We start from the raw sequence: 22,486 nt of genomic DNA, 5'->3' as shown, positions 1-22,486 counted from the left end.
CCAGAAGTACACATTGAACGTCCCCCGAACCACGGCAGAGGACAGGTGTTAACACAGCTGGATGTCAAACAGCTGAAACAATCAGGCTAAATATTTTTGGTCAACACAAGTATAATTGCACAATCTGTGTTACGGAGCTTCATCTGTGTGTGTTTTGTTAATACCTGTAATAATACGTTTAGTACAAAACTAGTTTGCGTGGTTTAAAGACGGCTCATCTTCGGTCAAATGAATATCTAACATAAAACAATACCTTCACATTTTAAATCATACTCGGCTACTTTTCTCCAACAACTTTGAACGGGTCACGGAAAAATGTCATTGCATTGTGCCACGGCATTTGATGAACAGCTTCTTATTTGAAAAGTTTATTAAAAAGAGGTATTGTATCTTATTAATTCATGATGGGTTCAGAACCACGGGTCAAAAAAAAAGAAAAAAAATGATGGAACTTCACCCGTTCACTGGACACAGTAACAGTTAACAGCCTGTTAATGCACGATTTACCTGTTTTTGATTTAATACACAAAGTTACTCCGTAGTCTACTTCCAAACAGTTTTTTTTGTGTGTATTGGTAAACTACGCTAAAGCCAACTCCTCGACGTTTGACACGAGAACCACGTAAATTATATGCTCTGCTATTTGTACATAAGGCTATGGAGGAAGACAAAAATACATGAAATTATAGTAAAAAAATATAACATTCAGCACAGGTGAAATGCAAATATGTACATGTCAAAAACAAAATCTAATTATCATAACATGATGGAATACATCCACTTCAGGGATTTGGACTGAAAAACGGCCATTAGGGACCTTCACAATACACAGGCACTAATGTTATCATGTCTAGGATAGAACGACATACTGAGAATACAAGTCAGGTCTTTCCAGTCGACCACGGTCTTTGCTGGACATCACATGTTTATAACATGGGGCCATAGTGTAGGTTTTGACTTCGTGACACGAGACGGTACTCTTCCACAGAATTGCAAGACCGAAACAACGCTGAAGCAATACTTTGTCGCAAAATAATATTTAAATAAATAGAAACATAACTTGTTTTTCCTTTCAGTGCTACTAGATTGAAGAGTGGTTTCATTTAGGCACCAACTGACAAAACCAGTTTTCTGAGCTTGGGACAATATACTGTACATCTCTGGTGTTTGCTTTTCATAAAAATATACCACAAACAACGACTGCCATCAGATGAGGAACTGCATTAGTGCGCTAACGCTACAAGCTTTCAGCAACATGTAACTGAGATGTGTTTCATATAGAAAGGCATAATGGTACTATGGATCGACAACAAAAACATTTGTGGGTTCAAGACGACATTTACCGTTATAAATGGAGCTCTCGATGGAAACGTGTCCTGACCTAATGGTGGAGGATGGCTGAGTTTGACTTCTTATACTGTACGTACAACATCGTATATAAAAATCATAAATTATAGTCAACAAATGTACAAAATATTAGGAACATCTTATACTGACACTGAGCTGCAGCCTCTTCATCGGTGGACTTCATGAGAGAGGAATGTCCCTTGTATTTTGGACATGCAATGTGTGTTCAACAGTCGGGTTTCCTGTCTGCGATGTGTGGAAAAGGCAACGTTTAAGCCTTTTTGTAATTTAGACATTTTGTAGTGCATGTTTGAAAATTCAGCTGTGGACTAAAGCAGGTTTGACTCCAGACTCAGTTAATTCAGAGAACAGGCCGACGTGTCATTTTGACCTGTCATCGATTTGACTGAGTTGGAAGTGAACACACTCACATGTCACATCCTGCTCCAAGCAAAAGGCCTTTGAAACTGATTCCTAAACAACAGTGGCTGCTCAGCTCACACATAAATAAAAAATAAGTAAAATTTGACATTACACTCTGCATGTTTAAGTAATCCCCCGAAGCTAACCAAAACCCTCGACCTCCCCCTAGTCCACGTCGGATGCGTCGTTGTCCGATAGATGGTAGTTTGAACCTTTGACTCGGATGTATTCCACCTGCCTTCCCTCGTCCGAATCCGAGGCGCCGCAGGAGCAGAGCTGGTTTTCGAACAGCGCTTCGATCTCCTCCAGGCGGCGGCCTTTGGTCTCCGGCAGGCAGCCGTAGATGAAGAAGAAGCCCAACAGAGCCAGGCTGGAGTAGAGGAAGAAAGCTCCTGGGAAGGCAGAATGAAAAGAACACGACCGTTACAGAGGGCCGCCGCCCACAAACACAAGAAACACGCTGGCGCTGTTTTCCAGAGTTGTCTTTTTATAAACATACGTTCGTTTTCATTCATCTGCAGGAAAAAGAAACACTGGTGGTGATCCGGAGGGCAGGTGATCATGTTGGATGTCGACTGCCCACAAACCTCAGAGGAAATGTGTGTTTGGTGTGCTGACGAATGAAAGTGTTTTACCAGGTTGAATTATTACCTTCAGGTTCCTGGTCACCATACAATGACTTTAAAGAAGAAGGAACAAATGGCATCACTACAAAGAGACATGGATAAACAAGTGTTCATACAGAGACACAGTGACAGAGGGTTTAATGAGATTTCCTGACCGCTGTGATCTCTATTTTCTCCTTGTCAAAGCAGAATGGCATTTCAAACTGCATTACGCTAAATACTGTTGCCATTTCTATTGTGTTTTTTTACATTAACGCCGTTTTTTTCCCCCGCTCTCGGCAAACGATTCTAATAAACCGGAACACAGATCGATCATTAACCCGCTGCATCTCAGGAAGCCTCCGCAACCGCCCCTGATGGATTGATCGCCAGCGCCACCAAAAGGTCACTTCCTTCCTGTCTGAGGAGAAACCTGCTGTTGAGCCACCCTGGATGAAGGTCTGGATGAAGAAAATCAATCAGCCGTTACTGCCTTGCTAGTTTTGACATATGGTGAGGATGTATGTCGCGCATGTTGCACAAGATCGGCTAAGATATACGACAGAGCTGGATGACGACTGACAGCATTGATTTGTGGTGGTAATTGTTCCCGACAGGACAGTTAAGTGATCGAAATTACATGAGCTCAGTTTGAGTGGATTTATAAGTGAGAACATCAAGTTCCCCTACTTTATCTACTTCTCTTTTTATCCACTAAAATAATAAAGAATAAAAGCTCTAATTGGTTCAAAGCATCTGCAGCCCAGACACTAACCATAGTAGGTGAAGTACTGAGCCAGGTGCAGGAAGGTGAGCGACACCAGGATGTTGAAGGTCCAGTTGACTCCGGCTGCGCAGGCGTTGCCCGTGCTCCTCGCCCACAGAGGGTAGATCTCCGAGTTGATGGTCCACGGCATTGGGCCCATCCCTGAGAGAGATTAAGAGAGAATGGAGACGCGTTTAAAAACCGGAGGCTCAGTGGAGAGGTAGAGTATGTCATCTAGAAGAGCCTCTTACTGGACCTTATGGTGAGAGTGTTGCTTACGGGGAGATGAAAGAAGCTCCCATCTCAACCTGCATATCGCTGCTCAATATTTGATTTTAAATTTAACATAGCAATGTGAATTTAGTGACACTGGAATGACAGGTGTACCTGGAGCGAAAGCAGCCAGGTAGAGGACCAGACCCAGTAAGACCAGCCAGGAGTAGGAGGTGGGACAGTAGTTGTAGGCCCAGTAGGTCTGATCTCTCATCAAGCTGGAGTTGGAGCATCTGGAAGAAGCAGGCACTCTCATTGGCTTATGCTAATCACTCCTGACACCGGACATCAATTCAAGGTATCATTTCGTATTGAACCAAAACTCTAAAATGCACATTCAGACCATTGTGTCACCATTGTGACTCACCTGCCCCACGCTGCTCGCTCGGTGGAGGCCTTATTGACTGGCACGCAGGAGGAGGCGAGGAGCGCCGAGGCGTTCTCACGGTAACAGAAGCCGCACCCGGGGTCCAGCATGCACGGCTCGCACAGCCTGCAGGCCCAAACGGCAGACACATTAGCTGTAATGTCCCTGAACACAATCGATCGCACCGCGACGGTGGCTCCTCCGAGTCACACATTCCTTCGCTTCTAACAAACGTACATTTAAAAGTATAGTACCGAGTTGCACTCCAACTCTAAATGTACACGTATCCATCCGCCTGTGCTCCTTCACTGCTGTAATAGAAAGCAGCATTCCGCCCCCTCTAATTGAGACTTGCCTCATTACCCAAACTAAATGAATGTACAGACCGTTCCCCACATGCAGGAAGTGATAAATCTAAATTAAGAGCACAGTACAAATGGTGTGGGATTAACCGTCATTAAATCTCTATCCCTCTATTATATCTTTGTCTTGTGCCATAGTCGGCTATGTGATGAGCAGTCCACATGAGGGAGCCTTGTTTATTCACAAGGGCACGTCGCAGCTCCGTTTGTTGTTGTTATTGTGATCCTGATGGAAGTGCATGAAATGTGTGTCTTGTTTCGGAGGTCTATTTTCTGCAGGCTGCCGCCTCCCTGTGTGCAGGGCACCTTGCTCGGATTTCACACTGAGGTCGGCTGGATGGAAATGAAACCATGTATTAGTACCGGAGGGAAGCAGAGGTAAATAGTGAGGGAAGGTGCGGAGAGACGTGCAATGATGCCGTAAATAATATTGGTATTTTTAAAATTGAAATATCATAAATAATGTTATGTGTTCGCAAAAGTTTTGGATGATAATAATAAAAAAAAGGGTGCAAAACCTGTAATAAAATCTGTTAAACTTCTGCGATCTGACTAATTTCCCTTTCTAAAAACAAAATCAGAGTAAAATTGAAAGGAACAGAATAAAATGTGTTAATCTATACTAATTTAAACTGCCCTGTGTGGAAGCTGGCTCTAGATGCTTCTATAGCAGAGTTTAGGGTAACATTAGCAGCTTCTCTTCATAAGATTTTGGAAAGTTTAAACCCCATCACACTTGACTAATTACCTATACAATACAAAAACAATGCCGCTTATCCATGTCTTCTAGCATGGCATCATGTATGCATCTGTCAACTGCAGGGTCAATTATTAAATCTAATAAAGGTCACAAATCAAAGAGATTGCGTCATTTCCCAGGCTAGTAACCTGTAGCCAAACCCCGCTGGAGGCTCCTTAAAAGAACACACTCCCAAAATGAGACGTCCCACCCGCAAAGAGTGCGAGAGGCGCGCGGCGGCTCTGGTGCTCTGGTCAGCTCGTATCGGAGTAAAGTGAACTCAATGAAGCCACTACAGTGCGGTAAAAGCACTCATCTCTTCAAATTACCTCCGTGTTTTCGTGTGTGTGGGTGCCGGACAGCGAGTCCATTAGGCGTTGTTTGTTGTTATGATGAAAGAACCTCGTTACACATGAGCCTCGTCCTGTGTGAGTGAGAGTAAATTGGGACACAAAAGGCATCTGATCTCTGGCTCGCACGGAAAAAAACAAAAACCCACACAGCCTTCTGTCTGACAGCGCGTGTTTGCCCTTCGTGGCGACAATGAAGTGAATTGTAGCCGATTCAGTCCTAAGGATTGGAGGCTTATTGAGGCACAAGGACATGAACAATAGTAACTCAGCATCTTTGCAGGGTCGTCACAATGACGACCCATTGTTTTATCCTGTTATTAATAAATCTGTCAGAGGAAACACAGAATTAACGTTGGCTCTTAAATAATATATGATCTTCCTGGTGGGTGAAAGGGCACGAATCTGACCTGCATTTATGTATATGCTGGCATTCATTGCCACCTCGACATCTGTATTAATGTATGTGTGAAAACTCGCAATATCTTCGCCGCAAAAACATCCTTTTAGACGCATTTTATCCTCTGAAGCGCCCCACCTCTGAGTGTGCTCTCCTGGATTTGATATTCTGACACTGCAAAGTGTTGAGTGCTTTTACAAAGAGCAGACGTGCTCTTGGGCGAATGGGGGTCTTGCCATAGCTCTCTGCTTTCTTCTATACTTGTGCATAATGTGATATAATGATAAACCCCCAGTGAAGAGCTGCTGGGGAGGGGAATAAAACAGCAAATTGCTAATTAGGATGCTAATTAGCAGTGGGAGTAATCAGTCAAGTCAAGAGTAGATTTAACAGATTATATTTAAATTGTAACAATAGTGTTTTATTATTTTTGAGTGTTCATTGTTTCCATTGTAGCTAAATGAATGCTACTTGAAACCAAACTGAACTCCACGAGTAAGTACTTACTGGTATTTGGAGCAGGTAGAGTTGGCCATAGATGGGTCTAATGGGTGGAAGGTGACAGGAGGACTGTGCTGGGCCGTCATCAGGAAACCGATGGCCAGCAGACTCAAACTCAAACATGTCCCTGTCCAGAGAATTACAACACATAACGTGCAGGAAAATGACCTTTGGGGGTCTTCAGATGTCACTACCCGACGGGGACATTTTGAAGGACTTACCTACGATACTGCCCAAGGTGAGCTTCCTGCGCCCCACTCTCTCCACCAGCCACACTCCCAGCAGGGTGAACAGGAAGTTGGTGAAGGTGGTGAGCCCGGCCAGCCAGATCGCCAGCCTGTCGTCCCGCACCCCCGACATCTGCAGGATGGTGGCGCTGTAGTACCTGTGGGACACAAGTTAAAATAGGGATTTGTCCAGTCTAATATACCAGATAAACAGCCAAAAGACGAGCAAAATAAAAGGATCATTGTGGTTTATTACAACTTGGCGATTAAGACCATAAACTCATGTTTACTAAAGGTAATAAATCCACATTACTTCTTTCGTATTACATACAGCAATAATAATACATAGGTCTCAAAACGATAGTCTGAAAAATGAATATATACGACATCATTAAGTCAAGAAACCAACCACAGTCTCTCATCTTGAGAGCCAAACACTCATCCACCAATCACAGCCTCTCTGCTTGAGTACCAGCCACTCATGTAGAAACAGTTAGGATCGGCTATAAATAGTCTGTCACCAGTCACTTTCAATGCCCCCCCCCCCCCCCTCTCATCCTCTCCCCTGGTCTCATACAGTATAATTATACTTGCAACTCTGGCACCATGTTGCTCCATGTAGGCAGATTACCTCCAATCATCATCAACAAGGCTCTAAAACAGACTGCGGTCAACAGCTGCAAGGGGGTCCGCATCCAACTTCAATTATGATATTGTGTAACTGAGATAGAGGGCCAAAAACATGACGGCTGCACAAGAACACACCTGCGAGGGCTCTGTTCAAGGCGGTAAAAAGTGATAGACGGCTTTGTTATCTATGTGCAAACGTATACATATGTCAGCAAATGCATGTGCTGAACAAATGGACACAAATACATGCACGTAGACACACTCAAAAAAAACACAGAAGAAATGAGTTGATTTTTGGAGCAGCAGCGGGAGTAAAAGCACTATTTCTGTTCTCAGCAGTGCAGCCTGCTGTGTTCCATCTCCAGCCCTGCATCTTACTGATTACAGCGCGCGCACACACACACACACACACACGCACACACGCACACACACACACACACACACACACACACACACACACACACACACACAGTTCAATACTGTGAGTAAAAGCCTACAAAAACAAAAAAGAACTTCTTGTGTTAAAAGCATCTCAGATATGACTTTAGAAGCCCCCCAACAGACACTCAAGGGGTGCCTGTCTAATTCCTGATAACTGTGTATATTCATCCTGTGCACCCCTGAGAAAAATGTTAAATTGTTTGCTATTAGCAGGACAAAAGACGGCCTTGAAAAAGATTTATGCAGCGTCCGTTCTGATTCCTCGCGTCTCCTCGCAGGTCTTCGGAGAGCATCAGGTTTTGCCCCCCCCCCCCCCCCCCCCCCCCCGGATGAGAATGCATTATTTTAATGGGTAACAGAACATTGTGCTAAAGACAGCACTCGGTATTTATTTTGGCATGTCGTTAAAATTCTCCAAGATGGCATATTGTTCATTTCTGGGAGTCTGTGTTGTTTGTATTTTCCTTGCTAAATAATTTGTACTTTAATGACTTATTTATTTGGGAATGGAATGTGACAGACAGTGAAGTGTGTTTCATGTTGGAAATGCATTTTAATTGAGGCGACATCAACTGGCAATGAGTCAAACCTAGTTTGTTTTTTTGGGGGTATTTTTCTCCATGATATTGATAACATTCTTGAGCTTTATGATTGTTTTGTTTTTTGCAGTGCTGCAAGCCTAAATGGGCCAGATTCAAACTGTCACCCTTGATAGAAAGCGACACCTCTCAGTCTGAAACACCCACTACTCGCAGAGTGACAGGAAACCCTCCGAGGCAGTCAAACAGGATGAAAAGTACCTCTGAGGTTGTCTGATATAATGTCCAAAAATATATATTCTTAGTCTTCATTTTTGATCTTCAAAGACTCAGAGCAGACTTCAATAAAAGAATAATAAAAAAATCATAATAATTCATAACTACTGAGAGTGAGAGAAAATGTATGGTTATTAAACAGTAACAATTGATGGAAACTGGCTTTAATAAGAGGGAGTCTGAGGGGGGGGGGGGGGGGGGGGGGGGGGTCAGAGGTGAGTCAGCATTGGATTTGGTCCAATTAGCTGGACCTCTGGGAGCCTGCAGTGATTTCATAAACTGCACCGAGTGAAGGAAAATGAAGAAAATGCTAAAATGATGCAGCAACTCTGTGGCTTTAAATTCTGAGCTTAAACTAAAGAGATCAACCCATAATATTTAGGAAATGGTCCAACACTAAATCCATCAAGATCCAGGTGCTCAAAGACCAAACCACAGTGCGCTGGTAATGATCCATGATTATCAGGCTTATTGAAGTCATTTTAGTTTGACCTCCATTCAGTTGTTGTCCTCCTCTGTTTAGATAAAAAGCATTAAGAGAGGTTGAGGGGAGTTTCACACTCACACACACACTGAGCAACGGAGATGTCACCTTTCTCTGTCCCACAAACACCCACACGCACAAACACCCACTCACCGTCTTTTTTACATAAGACACCCTGCGGAGCGGCAGCGCGAAGCCAACACGGGAAGGTGTGATCTGGCCCTGACCCCAGATCTGAAAATGGAAACATGGATCCACACTCCTGTCACGCTTCCTTTCCAAACCTCCCATTCAGCACATTAATGGAGAGCGACACCGTGAACGTCAGCCGGGGAGACAGACAGATGCAGCGGGAGAGAGAGAGAGAGAGACACTACACATTTCACAGCTACGTTTATGTATTTAGTTCTTGTATCGCATGTCACCAACTTGTCAGGTAGTAATTTATATCTATCGCCAGCTAAAAGTGGAATAAATCCAATCCCTGAAACCAGACTCTGCAAATATATTGCAGTTCCTTTAAGAGAAGTCATTCAATTTTCTTTCTGCCAGCGTCTAGTGTCAACTTCCACTGAATACAGGCCTGCCTGCTGTTTCCCCAATGAGCTAATTGACGTAGATAATATTTCCACACGACTCCATCTCCCTCTTGCATTTGATCGCGTTCTCAGTGTCCCCGCTGTTCTTCGCCCATTTCACATGGGTGGCGATGAGAGGATGCTGCTGACTCATGGTTGACATTTACTGACACATTACTGGATCCGCTGACTCTTGGGAGTTCGCGGCATGCGGTCCTAAAGGGCCCATACTGGTGGCGTAGCATATTTATTTTTAGCTACAAATCACACATTTCTGCAAACCATTTGCAAGGTTTTCCCACGTTTCGAGTCTGATTTGCCAACGTTCAGACAGACTGTTTTCAGTTCATTCCAGAGCAATATGGAAAGGGTTTGCTTCTGCTTCAAGTTTTGTGCCGACAGGAAAAAATGGAGAACTTTGAGGAGCTATGACAATGTGGGTTTGTGGCGAGGAGAAACCCACACGTGGTAAAAGATCCTAAAATGTCCATGCGAACATCCTTGCAGAAAGTATAGCCGAGGCTGTAGGCTGTAGAAAGTGTGCGACTTTGATATCAGAGGTCCGTCTGCAAGAAGTCAAACCTCAGGTTTAGCTTAAATGTAACTTTACCTTTAGCAGACCAGACAAAGCTCATATCAGTTATTATTGGAATGTCATAAAGCCTTTTGTTCAGGTATTATTGCTACGTCGTCAGGTAATCAAACCTGGAAGGTAAACAATAAGTCTTTATTAAAAAAGGCCTTGCTGAATTATCTGTGATCCGTGTCCCCAAAACATGCTAAATTATCCGGTACTGATTGACAGAGAAGGACATGACGCTGCTGGAGACGTTGATGATGAGCGATGACAAACCTATATATACGTGAGAGATTGTGAAGGAGAACTAATGGGAAGGCTTCCCTCGTCTAGAAGACAGAACGCTCTAACAGAGTGCGACCTATTGACGGGAGCGCTGATCTCATTATGAAACTTAATAGTATAGATTTAGAGGGAAGGATCCACGCGGTAAGGCAACAAAGAGAGAGCGAGAGAGGGAGATTGAGCGAGCAAACAAGTGTAAGTGTGTCCGTTAGTGGGCAAGCGAGCGAGTGGGTGCGAATGAACGAGCGAGTGACCGACTCACTGAGTAAGAGACTAAGGTGTGAGAGAGGAGAAACAGAAGGAGGCAGGGAGGGGGGGAAGAGAGCAGGAAGTGAGTGAGAAAAAAGGATGGAAAGGTTAGAGGAGGAAGGAATGGTTCGGAGAATATAGAGGAGGAGGGATGCGGGTGTGAAAACGAGAACAAATGGACAGACAGGAAAAGATGTGTCTGCGGAGACAGAGAGATAGAGATCCTCACGGGAACTGGCCTATTTTTCAAATGAATGCATGCGAACACGGAGCTGCATCACATTTATGCTCTGGAGCAAAAAACGATTAGCCCAAATAGCTACCCTGCAGATTGAATGTTCTTATTCAGAACTACACACACACACACACACACACACACACACACACACACACACACACACACACACAAACGTCTGCAGATGTCTAGCATCATTACAGACTAAAAACACACCTTGCTCTGCCCGGCTGACCCCCATGAAGTGGCTAAAATGAACACGCATACGTCACCAAGAAACACGGGGCAACACTTCTGCAGCAGTTACGGCAATCAGTACGTATACCACTGCGAATAAAATTCATTTTAAGGGGTTCACAAAAGTTAGAAAATAAGGGCCGTCTATGGTCATCCACACAAGTGTTTTTGTTTATTGGTCCTGATTAAACCTCTTCACAGAACTGTGTGTACACTCGGTTTGATTGACATCTCCTTCTCTTTGCTTCATTGCACCTGATAGGGCGGATCAAATTACAGCTTAAAGGCCGGATCATGCAAGCATGTAAAAACAGCGAAACGTTGCATGTAAGTAGCGCTAATTTCAAGTTAAATTTAATCTCCGTTTGAAAAATCACATGGTAGGACGTAGAATTGAGTGCGTGGTGCGTTTCCCTTGTATGCAAGAAATGCCCCCGAAATGCATTGCATTTCTTCAAACTGTGCAATGGTTCAAATAATCAACCTGTTGGATAAAATAACTTTCGAAAGATGGCAATGCCCAGTTAAGAGGAAAAACGTGGGAGCTAACATATAACGTAGTGTAGAAAATAATAAAATCTTTCAAATATTGAATCATTTTAATTTGCCTTAAAATAATACACATATTACAATTTTCATTCAGCGGTGGCTTGGACCAGTCAGTCTGCTGGTAATGGCAAACGTAGCTGTTAGTATAGTTCGCAGTATACAATACATACCGACTATCTCCTATCTCCTACCGTGACAAGTCAAAACGTCTTCCGCAAAACAAGGACAAAGGTGTGAGTTGCCCCGCCCTAAAGGGCGCAAACTGAACCAACAGAGCTAGCAAAGGACTGAGGGAGACGTCAACCAAGCACAGTGTGTCCACTCCCAAGTCCTGAGAAGATGTCTAATCAGGAAACACAAGTGAAAACACCTGTGTGGGTGACGACAAAAAACCTCAAAAACGAGCGTCAGTCTATCAGACGTTTTGCTATAATTCCTCCTTGTTATACATGGCTTCCTGTGATATACAAGCCTTCTGCTAAAATGTGTACGATACACATTGTAAGTGCCGCTCCATCCGGAGAGTAAGCATGATTCACAAAATGACATCTTGCTATTAAGCAAATGAGATGTTTGCGCTGAAGTGAGGGGTAATGTGTTCCTGTGTGCATTTGATTAGAAGAGAGAATTAGAATATTTCTCATTATATCTCGCTGCGACTCCATTGGAGACAGTGGAGGAGGTTGGCATGGTTAAGCTACTTATGAATACTTGAAAGCATACACACACACACACACACACAGCAACACATAAAAAACAACAACTGTGGATTTTGGCATTTCTCTCAACATACATACACACACACACACACACACACACACACACACACACACAACCGAGTGGGCTCTGCCAGCTACTTGCTGTCTTGCCAGCAGAGTGACCATGTAAAAACTGGCGTTTCGTGACATTTCCAACATGACATTTGTCTGTGGGACCATCTGTGAGGGCCAACTGGCCCGTGTCAACGACAAAACACCCAACTGCCCACTGACAACAACTCGCACTCATCCTATCATATTCTATCACATTATCATCTTTATTTATCATGCAATAGATACATGGTATAAAACACCACAATGTTTGGTTTCTCAAGGCATCTGTGGGATCTTTTATTTTAGGTCCTTTTTTTTATAATGATAGAATAGACTTTATAACATATCACAAGTTGAATGAACATTGAATTCTCAAGCTAATTTTAAGTAAACAAACGCATCTCCATTGACTAGACTGGAGCAAATAATCGACAGCGTAGGTTGGTCAGAAGTTGGCGCTGTAGGCTACACGTGGATGTAATCAGCCAGTAAATAAGAGGAGAAGAAACAAAACATGTCGCCTTGGCCATCTGACAAATAAACAAGAGATAAATAAATAGATGTCTTCAGGAATACGTTTTAAATGTTCTTTCATGTCAGCTAGTATTGGCCGTGTCTCGTGCTGTCCGTAAACGAAGACGTTTCAGGCATTTTGCTGAACGTAAAGAAGGAAGTACGAAAAGTACTTCCAACAGAAGTTGGAAAAATGTCATCTTGACCACAGATATCCAACCAAAATATACACACTGACTGTCCCCTGCAGAGCTGGGCGAGGAATACACACCTGGACTTTCCGCCAACTACTTCACAAGTTGACTGCAGCAATATGCAGCCTAATCATTTATTACTCTAACATGACAGGAATACTTTTCTCTCAAATAATGCCTGACCTTGTCATACTGCCTGTTATAGAATGTACCAAAGGAACAGCAAAAAACAACAACTGTGAAAGAACACATGGTTTTTCTAACTCTTTCTTGTTCCCTCTCTCTGTCTTCCTACATACATCTATCTCACCCTCCCTCTGCCTGTCATCGGCCCTGACCCCCCCTCCACACCTTCCTCCGCCTCATCACCATCAATGTCATTTTTCCTTCCTCTGTCCTACCCTATCTGTTTCTTTTGCCTCCCCTCTCCTGCTCAATTCGTCTCTCTCCGTCCTCCCTCCCCCCCCCCCCCCCCGCCGCTTTGTCAACACAGTCCGCTGACCCGCCCCAGACGAGATCCAAACAAACACACAGCCGTCCCCACCAGCCCATGCTGACCTTTACATGCTAGATTATGTGGCTAATTCAATCTAAATGATGCGGTGGCTAATGAGGAGGGGTGATATCTAATTGACCCACTGCTGTACCGCATTTCTCCACATTTACGAGCGAACAGAACGGAGTGGGAAAGGTGGAGAGATTGGAAGAAAAATAGTGGAGAAAGAAGCGCTGTCACAGGATGCATCCATCTATTTGTCTATCTATGTGATCTATAAACCCATCCATCCTTTCATCCATTGGCAGGCAGTCAGGCGGAGAGGCATTCAGGGACACCAACTCACGCTGGCAGAAAGACAAGCAGACCAGACGCACCACCTGACACTCTCTCTGGTTCCTGAGAGATGTATTATTGACAAATACATCTCTCATCACACAGGCTTCTGCTGACCGGAGTGTGTGTGTGAGTGAGGGCAGGGAGGCATGTAATAGTGTTGTGTGACCATGTGCATGTACTCGCATACCTGTCATGATATTCTGCAGTGTTCAGTTCAGATCATGTCTGTGGTCACAACAAAAACAAGCTCCTTAGGAGGTCTACTGTTCCTGCAGGTTTTTCATCTATAACCACATAAATCAAAACATACCATAGACTAGGTATATATATATATATATATATATATATATATATATACATTTTGTATGAGATTGATTGAGATGTTTCTATGTTTTATTCTTTTGTAACGACTTGATTCCTGTTGCTGCCTTTTTAGCCAGGTCGTCGTTGTAAATGACAACATGGTTCCCATTTGACTTATCTAGTAAATAAAGGTAAAACATATAAATAAAAAATATACATAACGTCACTATTTTTGTGGATTTTATTTAGTTTAATAAACTGCTTTTTGCTGCTGCTCTACACCAAGTCTGTTCTCTAAATGTTATACCGAAAGTCAATCAAAAGCGGTGATGCCCAAGTGACATATCTGTAACTAACGTATAGAGAGTGATTTCACCCACATGTCTGCTAATTACTTCTAATTGGATTCGCTGGTTGTGTGTTTTACTGGAATATCGCTGCTGAACCAAAAGTTTGGACGAAGATCCTCTGAACCCGTCTGCATAAAATGCATGTGATTAGACCGCACACTGCCACTCAGGAAACTCATTTGCATGCAAGTATATGTGAAGTGGACCTGCACCAAGTGTGCAGCTGAACAAGCACTGATCATCCCCACCCGCCATCTTTGAGGGAGTTCGCTGTTAATGAATGGTGGAGACGAGTGGCTTGATCAACTTCAGCTGTTTGATTTGGATGAGCATGTTGTCAGTCACGTTGAGTATGAGAAGAGGAAAGAAAGAAAGGAGCTCAGCAGGGACTCCGTGTGATGATGCCACCACGGTGGATTCACACCTCTCCCATGAAAGTGGAGTGGCTCCATCGCACCCCCCCCTCGCTCCACTTTCAGCCACTCTTGTCACAATGTTCTCTTTGTGACAGTCCGCCAGCCTCTCTGCCACCTCTCTGTCTTTCTGCACCTCAGCCACCCAATTAACAGCATGTGTCAACTACGGACATGTAAGATTATTATATTTTACATTATGCTTTAATTACAATGTAGTTGATTTAGTATTTGTAACACTCATTTGAACGTAAAATCACAACTTAACCACACTAAAGCCGACATTCTTGACCATGACACGTATAGAGAGCGGACCACCATGGGAAATAATTTCGTAAAAAATAGTTTCGATAATAATTTTTTTTTGCGAGTCAAGAAAGTCTCATTTTGTCATAAAACTGTTTAAGTTTAACACTCTGAACATTCGTAACTAGAAAGACTAAACACCCAAAAGTCACGTAAGTGACGTCATAACCCTCTCTCTCTGAAGCTACAATGCTACAAACCGAGACGTTCTTGACTTGCAAAATGATCTTTTTAAATTGACAAACATCATATGTGTAGTTCACGGCAGCAATTGAAATATTTCTCCAAAATAAGGTCCAATTTGGGACTTTGCCTCCCTTTAACATTAAATGAATGTGGAATGTTTCGATGTTCCCCGGAACGAACAGAGCCTCATCTTGGAACATTGTATCCAGGTCGCACCAAACATCCGTGGCATGGTACAGTACAGTGAGACACACTGAGCTGTTTTGATTGAATAATAATAGAACAAATTCCTGTGAGATCACAGTGACATATCCAGAGCCCTCTCAGTTATCTGCAAGTGTTTTTTTCAGACTGGGATTCAGACATACATACGTTTCTCAGGAGCAGCGAGTGACTCAGGGCTGAGAATGCAGACCTTTGGGAAAAGGGTTAACTAACTCTATCAAATGGTTTGTTAGTTTCTAACTTTCCCTTATTCCCTTGCTGACGGCCAGAGGGGCTCACTTACTTCGAGTGCAGGACGTCAAAAGGAACAATGTGTAAAGATGAACTCAAATGTAGCCTTTGTCTGAGCATATTCGACTTAGAGAAAAAAAAAAGAAATCTGTGAACTCCATCAATCCGCTCCTGTCAAGTTCCCAACTGTAGAGAACAGACTGTTAGAGCAGAGCGACAGACAATAATGTGCTTGCTAGTTCGAATTGCAACTTTTTTTTTTTTGCCAGTCTGCCAGTTTACTCTCACCGCCCCTTTTTTTCGTTAGCTGAGGAAAAAGCAGCTGGGGGCTCGTCGCTGATTCACCGTCTCCCCAGACCTCCTTTGTATCTCACCGGCTAATAGGGCCGGCCTGGCAGCTTCACACGGGAAACAAAAAGGCAGCTGGTAAACAGACAGGCTGGCAAAGTATACAGAGGTAAGAAGCACACAGGATGAGCGACAATGCTGGGTCCATAATAACAAAAGCATACAGCACGAACATGGATGGGAGAAAACAATCAAATATATCAAATTACTATCATGCTATAAGATATTTAAGATTTGAAGGGACTGGTGTGTTATTTTCCCCTCACCTGGTTGACCAGACACTCTCAAAGATTGTGTCTAGAATCGTTATCTTTTTTTGCTTCATTTATTTATTTATTTTTCCCGCAGTTTGAGGACATGATGTACTCTAAACATGCGGGTAATTTAGTATAAAAGTCCCCTTTCCTGCACACCTGTAGGTCGCTCCCTTCATCCCTGCTGCCCGCCTCCACAGCTGCACCTCGTCACCTACTAGTGTCCTGGGTCAACATCTTACATTGTCTGGCTATAGTCTGTCTGCTGGTTCAAGCCTTTTATTGATTGCAAGCTCCCTCAGAAGAACCGGGCCGGTCTGTTTGCATTCTGATCCGGATCCTGGCGATACAAAATACTACCATGATGTGATGACGTTTTCGTCTAAAAGTATTTTTTATAATTTTCTTGTGAATCGCAGTTCTGAATTGCACAACCTGAGTACTATATCCTTCACATAGCTAGAGCCACAAAATGACCAATACACAAACGTCCGAAATGAACACATCCAGGATGATTGACATGACAGACAGACTTAAACCCTCGAAAATAAATGCAGCCTGGAAGGAGTTCAAAACTACCAAACCCCCTCCACTGTCCTTGTTAAAGCCCGCATCCATGGTCAGTCAGCACAGGTGTTTTCACTTATTTCCCCTGATTGAACTTGTCTGATCCATCAACATCACAAGACAAACTCCTGACAGTTGTTTGTCTGCAGAGTTGGTCCTGTGAGAGTTAGAAATAGTGTCCATTAACAACATAGCACGACAGTATATACTCCTAACCTTCAATCTATCTGACCAAATGAGAATTTGCAGTTCTCTTGAAGAACTAAAGAAAGTTGCAGATCTCCGCTAGGTGTGTCTGCAGCGACCACAGCTTCAATGTATGATTGCATGAACTCAACCCACCATTGGCTAACCACCGTCTAGACCAGGGGTGGGCAATTATTTTTCCCAACGGGCCACATGAGAGACAGGAACTGTTGTGGAGGGCTGGACCAATAGACTGAACTCAATCCTGCCCAATATCATTCCACCTCTTTATAAAAAGCAGTACACTGTATGGTTTTGATAAGCTGTGAGTGGTAAGAGTAAATGTTATGATCAGTGGTGGAATATGACTAAATATAATTAGCTTAAGTACTGTACTTATGTACAAATTCAAATTCAAAGTATTTCCAATTTGTTCAACTTTGTCCTTCTACTCCACTACATCTCAGAGGGAAATATTGTACTTTTTACTCCACTACATTTGTCTGGCAGCTTTAGTTACTAGTTACTTTGCACATTATCATATTTCAAACCCTTCCAAAGGGGTATAAAGGAGTTAAAATGAGCTCCACCTTAAAAATCTGCAGCAGGAATAATGATCCAAACAAATATACACATGTAATATCCATATGTAATAGTAAAACACTGGGAGGGATCATGTTTCTGCAAAATTAATACTTGTATTACTATTGTTTGTTGACCAATTACCTCATTCTCTGTTTGTCAGTTCAGTGAACGAGTGCACTGAAGTCAGGTTGAATGTCTGAGGTGGAGATGTGAAGCTTAGCTAGCAAAGCTTCAGATGTCCGTCAATTTACGTACGTTAGAAAAACACTTATTTTAGTTTCCCATCGACGTCTCGCGGGCTGGTCCCACAGGTCTGGTCCCACAGGTCTGGTCCCACAGGTCTGGCCTAGACCAGCGGGCTGCAAGGCGTCATAAAACACACTTCAAACTCAAAAACAAGCGATGATGAATGCAGGCAATCATTGGCTGTTATTTGATAGCAAACTATCGGTTGACAGATTCACAAGTGCACACTCACTCACTCACTCACTCACTTACTCACGGACGGCCGCACCTGCACACACGCGAACAAATCCCCTGCATGATTTCCCTGGCATGGATAATAAACTGCTGCTCTGATACATCTCTAGCACACTTGGACGTGTACAAAATGTTTCCTTCCAGGAAGTGGAGAGAAGGAAACGACTCAAACTGAGACATTAATCCTCAGGAATTGATTGTCCACAGGATGAGGTCTTTACTGTCGATTTTGAAGGACGCAATTATCCCCAAAGGAAGCCACAGCGGGTGTTTTTTGCAAATAAAAAAGGGCAGTCAGATTTCAATTTGTAAACCTGAGACACATTTTAATGCCAGGTGACAAACATCACACAATCTAAACACCATCTCGATCAAAGACGCATGAATGCTTTGTGTAACACACGGATAAACCGGCAAGGCAGACCTTTTCAGAGAGACACGCAAGTCAGAGAAACAAGAAAGGCGGACGGGGAAAGTAGTGACGGATTCAATTTGTCCCCTGTGCTGTTCATACTGTTGGCAACAGGAGATGGAGACAAATGTACAGTAAGAGAGACAGACATCCAGTGAGCGAGACGGAAACATATTTATAGAGATTTGTGACCGATCCAGTGTGTCACCTCTGCTAACCACAGCTGAATGTCACACATATGCAAACGTCCATACAACACACAAACACACACACACACAGTCCACAGTCTCACGTTTCATGCACGCGGACTCGCACACAAAACACGCGCTCCTCCAATCGCTCTCTCACCTCCGACGGTTGCTAAGCAACAGCACATGTCTTGTTTACAGAGCAAGTAATATAGTTGATCTCCAAGGGGAGAGGAGACAGAGACAGATGACACAATCTCCCTCAGATGGAGAGATAAAAAAGAATAAAAGGGGAAAGGTGGACCGTCCCTTCGCAGGCAAGTGAGCAGTGATGCAACGAGGCCACTGCTCCACCCCCCCCCCGGTGTATCGCGTGTTGTGAAAGATGGAAGAAATGTTTTATGATTTAATACTGTGCTGCAAATCCAAACACATCCGTCAGGATCTCTCTTGCGTTTGAAAGGGACGGCTGGTGACACGCAGATTCACTGTCATGTATCATCCTTGTTTAGGTTAACGCTGAGGGCCAAAGAGATAAAAACCCATTTGAACTTCCCTTTTCAATGGCAATGTGATCGAGGAGGAAGATGAGTGACGAAGTCACACAGCCCCAAGTGGCACATGTAAGCTTTTCGTGGTGTCAAGTATGTTACAACAGATTACTATTGCCAATGTTTGTATATGCACTTGATGGTTATGCCTCCGTTACTAAGAGTTCAGACTGAAAACAGTAAAAAGTGCAAGATGCTGCTGCTTAAAGCTACTATGAGAAATGTTGTGTTGATTTTGGCGGTCCCTGTGGACAAAAGCCCCAGAGTCCCCTTACAAAACTTCCAATATCACTGCAGCAGTGTGACTGTCCGCCCTGCTCAGTCCTGGTCCTGACAAAGCATTAAGGATAACTGTAAAGAAATAGCCAATCTTCTCGCTGATGGTCTCGTTTACTAATGTAGGTCATATAGAGGCATCGGTATTAAATTGAGTCTGTTTCATAACCAGTTAAAAGTTCCTCACAGTAACTTTAAAGGTACAAATGAAAACAACGGACCACATTCCAGTTCGGTGGATTAGAGCAACAGATCCACGAGATGCTAAATAGAACATAGTGTTCTATGATGACTGCTACATAGTGTAGCAGTCATCATGGCAACAATCAGTTCATCTACCATATCAATTACAGGTCACAAGTGGCTAAACATGCGCTTAAAAGTTCAACTTTGTCATTAAAAATGGATGAGTGGGCTGCGTGTTTACAAGACGGTGATATTTTCTGCCTGAACATTGCGTGACTTTGAATGTCACTGAATGTACTTTGGTCTGAATTACAGCGGAAACAATTTCTTGCATATGCTACTGCTTTCCATTTTTATTTATAGTCAAAGCTTAGGTGCACGCCTTTTAGAAGGCCGGGGTTTATACGCAAAAAGATTCACCAGCAGCTCATCAGGTTTTTTTTGCTATATCCGTCCTTCCAGGTAAGTAATTTGCACACCACAGTATGCCACAGGTAGGCTTTCTGTGGACTACTGATAATCTGGTCTCTGCCCTCATTAGTTATTTAACATCCTGAGCTAAATTCTCACTCCTGATGGACATTTTCAGTCGGCCTTGGTGAGGTTTCTCCGGTGCAAGTGAACAGAACTAAATCAGTAAATGCAAGACAATACTTCAGACATGCTTGTTGCGCATGTGTCCTCAATCAACAACTCTCTCCAACTGCACTGACTTGTGGCACTGACTTGCGTGTATCTGTCTGGGTACATAGTACGGTTAATTGGTCAACCTGCGAAGCACCTGAGCAGTTATTTAGCTGGTCTGACGTAGAGGCAGTACTGTACTTAGACTTCACGTACTAGTCTAGGGATACTAAGATGAGCATGGTTCAAATTGATAGAGATTTAACTCCTAAACAGCTGCATACTTAATAAGTGTCTCATTATGCCTCTCATTACACGCTGGCCACTGCAGACTCTGTATTGCGGTGGACGGTTTCACTCACATGACCGTGTTGATTCCGGAAAGCTGCTGGAACATCTGAAGACCGCAGCCCACCAGGAGGGCTCGCCGAGTGGGGGGGTAGGTCAGCATCCTCCAAATCACGGGGCCTTCTGCAGACACAAGCAAAAGGCACAGCCCAAATGAATTCTTCTGCAAAAATGACATGAAGGCACTAAGAGAGGTTCATTCCAAAACCAGCTAAACACCATAACAATAACCAAACCCCAGAGAATAGTAGTGTTGATGTTTCTGATTTCTGAGTTTAAACATAATATCTTTTGGGACTGCATATTAATATAGTACATATGGGTCCATTTGCCAATTATTACTTTGAAACTTATTTCACGTTTTAACTTGCTTTTGCATGAAATGGATGAAGTGCTCGAAAGAACACAACAAACTTTAAAGAGAAAGTTAACTTTTCTTGCAGAGAGTTAGAGGAGACGATCAATCCTTTTCTGATGTCTGGACTTTAAATGCTATGCTACCACCAGAAGCTGCTTAGCTTAGCATAATACATAGCATAAGATACCGTATGATTAGTGTTGATTGGTGAGCCTTAGAGGGGCTGGTAGGCGGATTCAGTGACCTTCAGATGGAGCAGGACTATCCGTTTCTCCCTTTTTGCAGTCTTTGTGCTAAGCTAAGCTAAGTGGCTGCTGATATTCATATATGCTGACACCTTGATATTCAGCGTACAGACATCAGACAAGTGATATCGATTTTCTCATCAAACCCTTGGATAGAAAGGAAACGAGTATATTTCCCACAATGTTGAACCATTTATTAAACACAAGTAAAAACACATTTACTTTAATGGGAATTATCAAGAAACACCAAAATATCCAGTATGTTTATATTTCAAAAGTACACACAGATAAATCACATGTCGGAAGAAATAAATTGGAGCTTCTGTGACAGCAACCGTCTGCCGTCCTGACATTTCTTTGCACATGTCACTGAGGCTTTGTTAGCTCCAGAGATGCTGCTCTGTTACTTTGACCTCTGACCTCCCCTGCGGCGGTGCTGCTGTAAAAAGTGTAAAAAGCAATGTCTCTCTGGAGGATCAGCATAGCACAGTAGCTGCCTTCTATTCTCTCTCCTCCTATTCTTCAGATGGTGGATATCTCAGTTTGGGATGAAACAAATATTTGAGTCCCAATTGGCTCAGCAACAGAATGCACACTCAAAGCACACACTCCAGCACACACACACACACACACACACACACACACACACACACACACACACACACACCCCTCCTTGGGGAGGAGAAGTCTTAATGGGATGACAGAGCGGCTGGACAGGCACGAAGCTGTCGGATAAAGAGGGAGACGCACACGGTGCCAAGAGATCAGACAAACAAGCCTGAACACACACAGGTAGGACTGTGTGCCACTGTGTGGCTGTGCAAACACAAGCACATATAGACATATCATAAAAAAGGCTACGCACACACACACACACACACACACACAGGCTGATTATTTGGGAGCAGCTGTGTGTGGGAGGACTCTGGGCCAGTGAACATCTCCTTTAGCAGTTTGACGAGCAGACCAGAGTCTGTAAAGGAGGCTCCCGCTGACACACAAACACACTCAAGCTTTGCTTTTCCACGGCCGACTTCTCAAAGGAGCGTTATCGTCTTTGATTCCCCCTC

General features: G+C 43.4%; 1 protein-coding gene across 2 annotated transcripts in view; it reads right to left on the bottom strand.

Moving 5' to 3' along the window:
- Positions 1–1,935: 1,935 nt before the first annotated feature.
- The window catches only part of slc2a13a (solute carrier family 2 member 13a), a 50,086-nt gene continuing 29,535 nt past the window's right edge, over positions 1,936–22,486 (bottom strand). The window contains exons 4-10 of one of the 2 annotated variants that reach the window (XM_076111787.1): positions 20,828–20,936; positions 6,355–6,518; positions 6,140–6,260; positions 3,782–3,907; positions 3,529–3,647; positions 3,151–3,303; positions 1,936–2,162 (exon numbers count right to left, since the gene is read on the bottom strand). In XM_076111787.1, coding sequence (XP_075967902.1) covers positions 1,936–2,162; positions 3,151–3,303; positions 3,529–3,647; positions 3,782–3,907; positions 6,140–6,260; positions 6,355–6,518; positions 20,828–20,936 — 1,019 coding nt within the window. The remainder of the gene's footprint in view (positions 2,163–3,150; positions 3,304–3,528; positions 3,648–3,781; positions 3,908–6,139; positions 6,261–6,354; positions 6,519–20,827; positions 20,937–22,486) is intronic. The other variant, XM_076111788.1, reaches the window with a different exon arrangement.

Source organism: Anarhichas minor, unplaced genomic scaffold (genome assembly GCF_050575085.1).
Source record: "Anarhichas minor isolate MPS153535 unplaced genomic scaffold, ASM5057508v1 ptg000045l, whole genome shotgun sequence".
NCBI lineage: Eukaryota > Metazoa > Chordata > Actinopteri > Perciformes > Anarhichadidae > Anarhichas > Anarhichas minor.
This window is presented reverse-complemented; position numbering and strand designations above follow the sequence as displayed.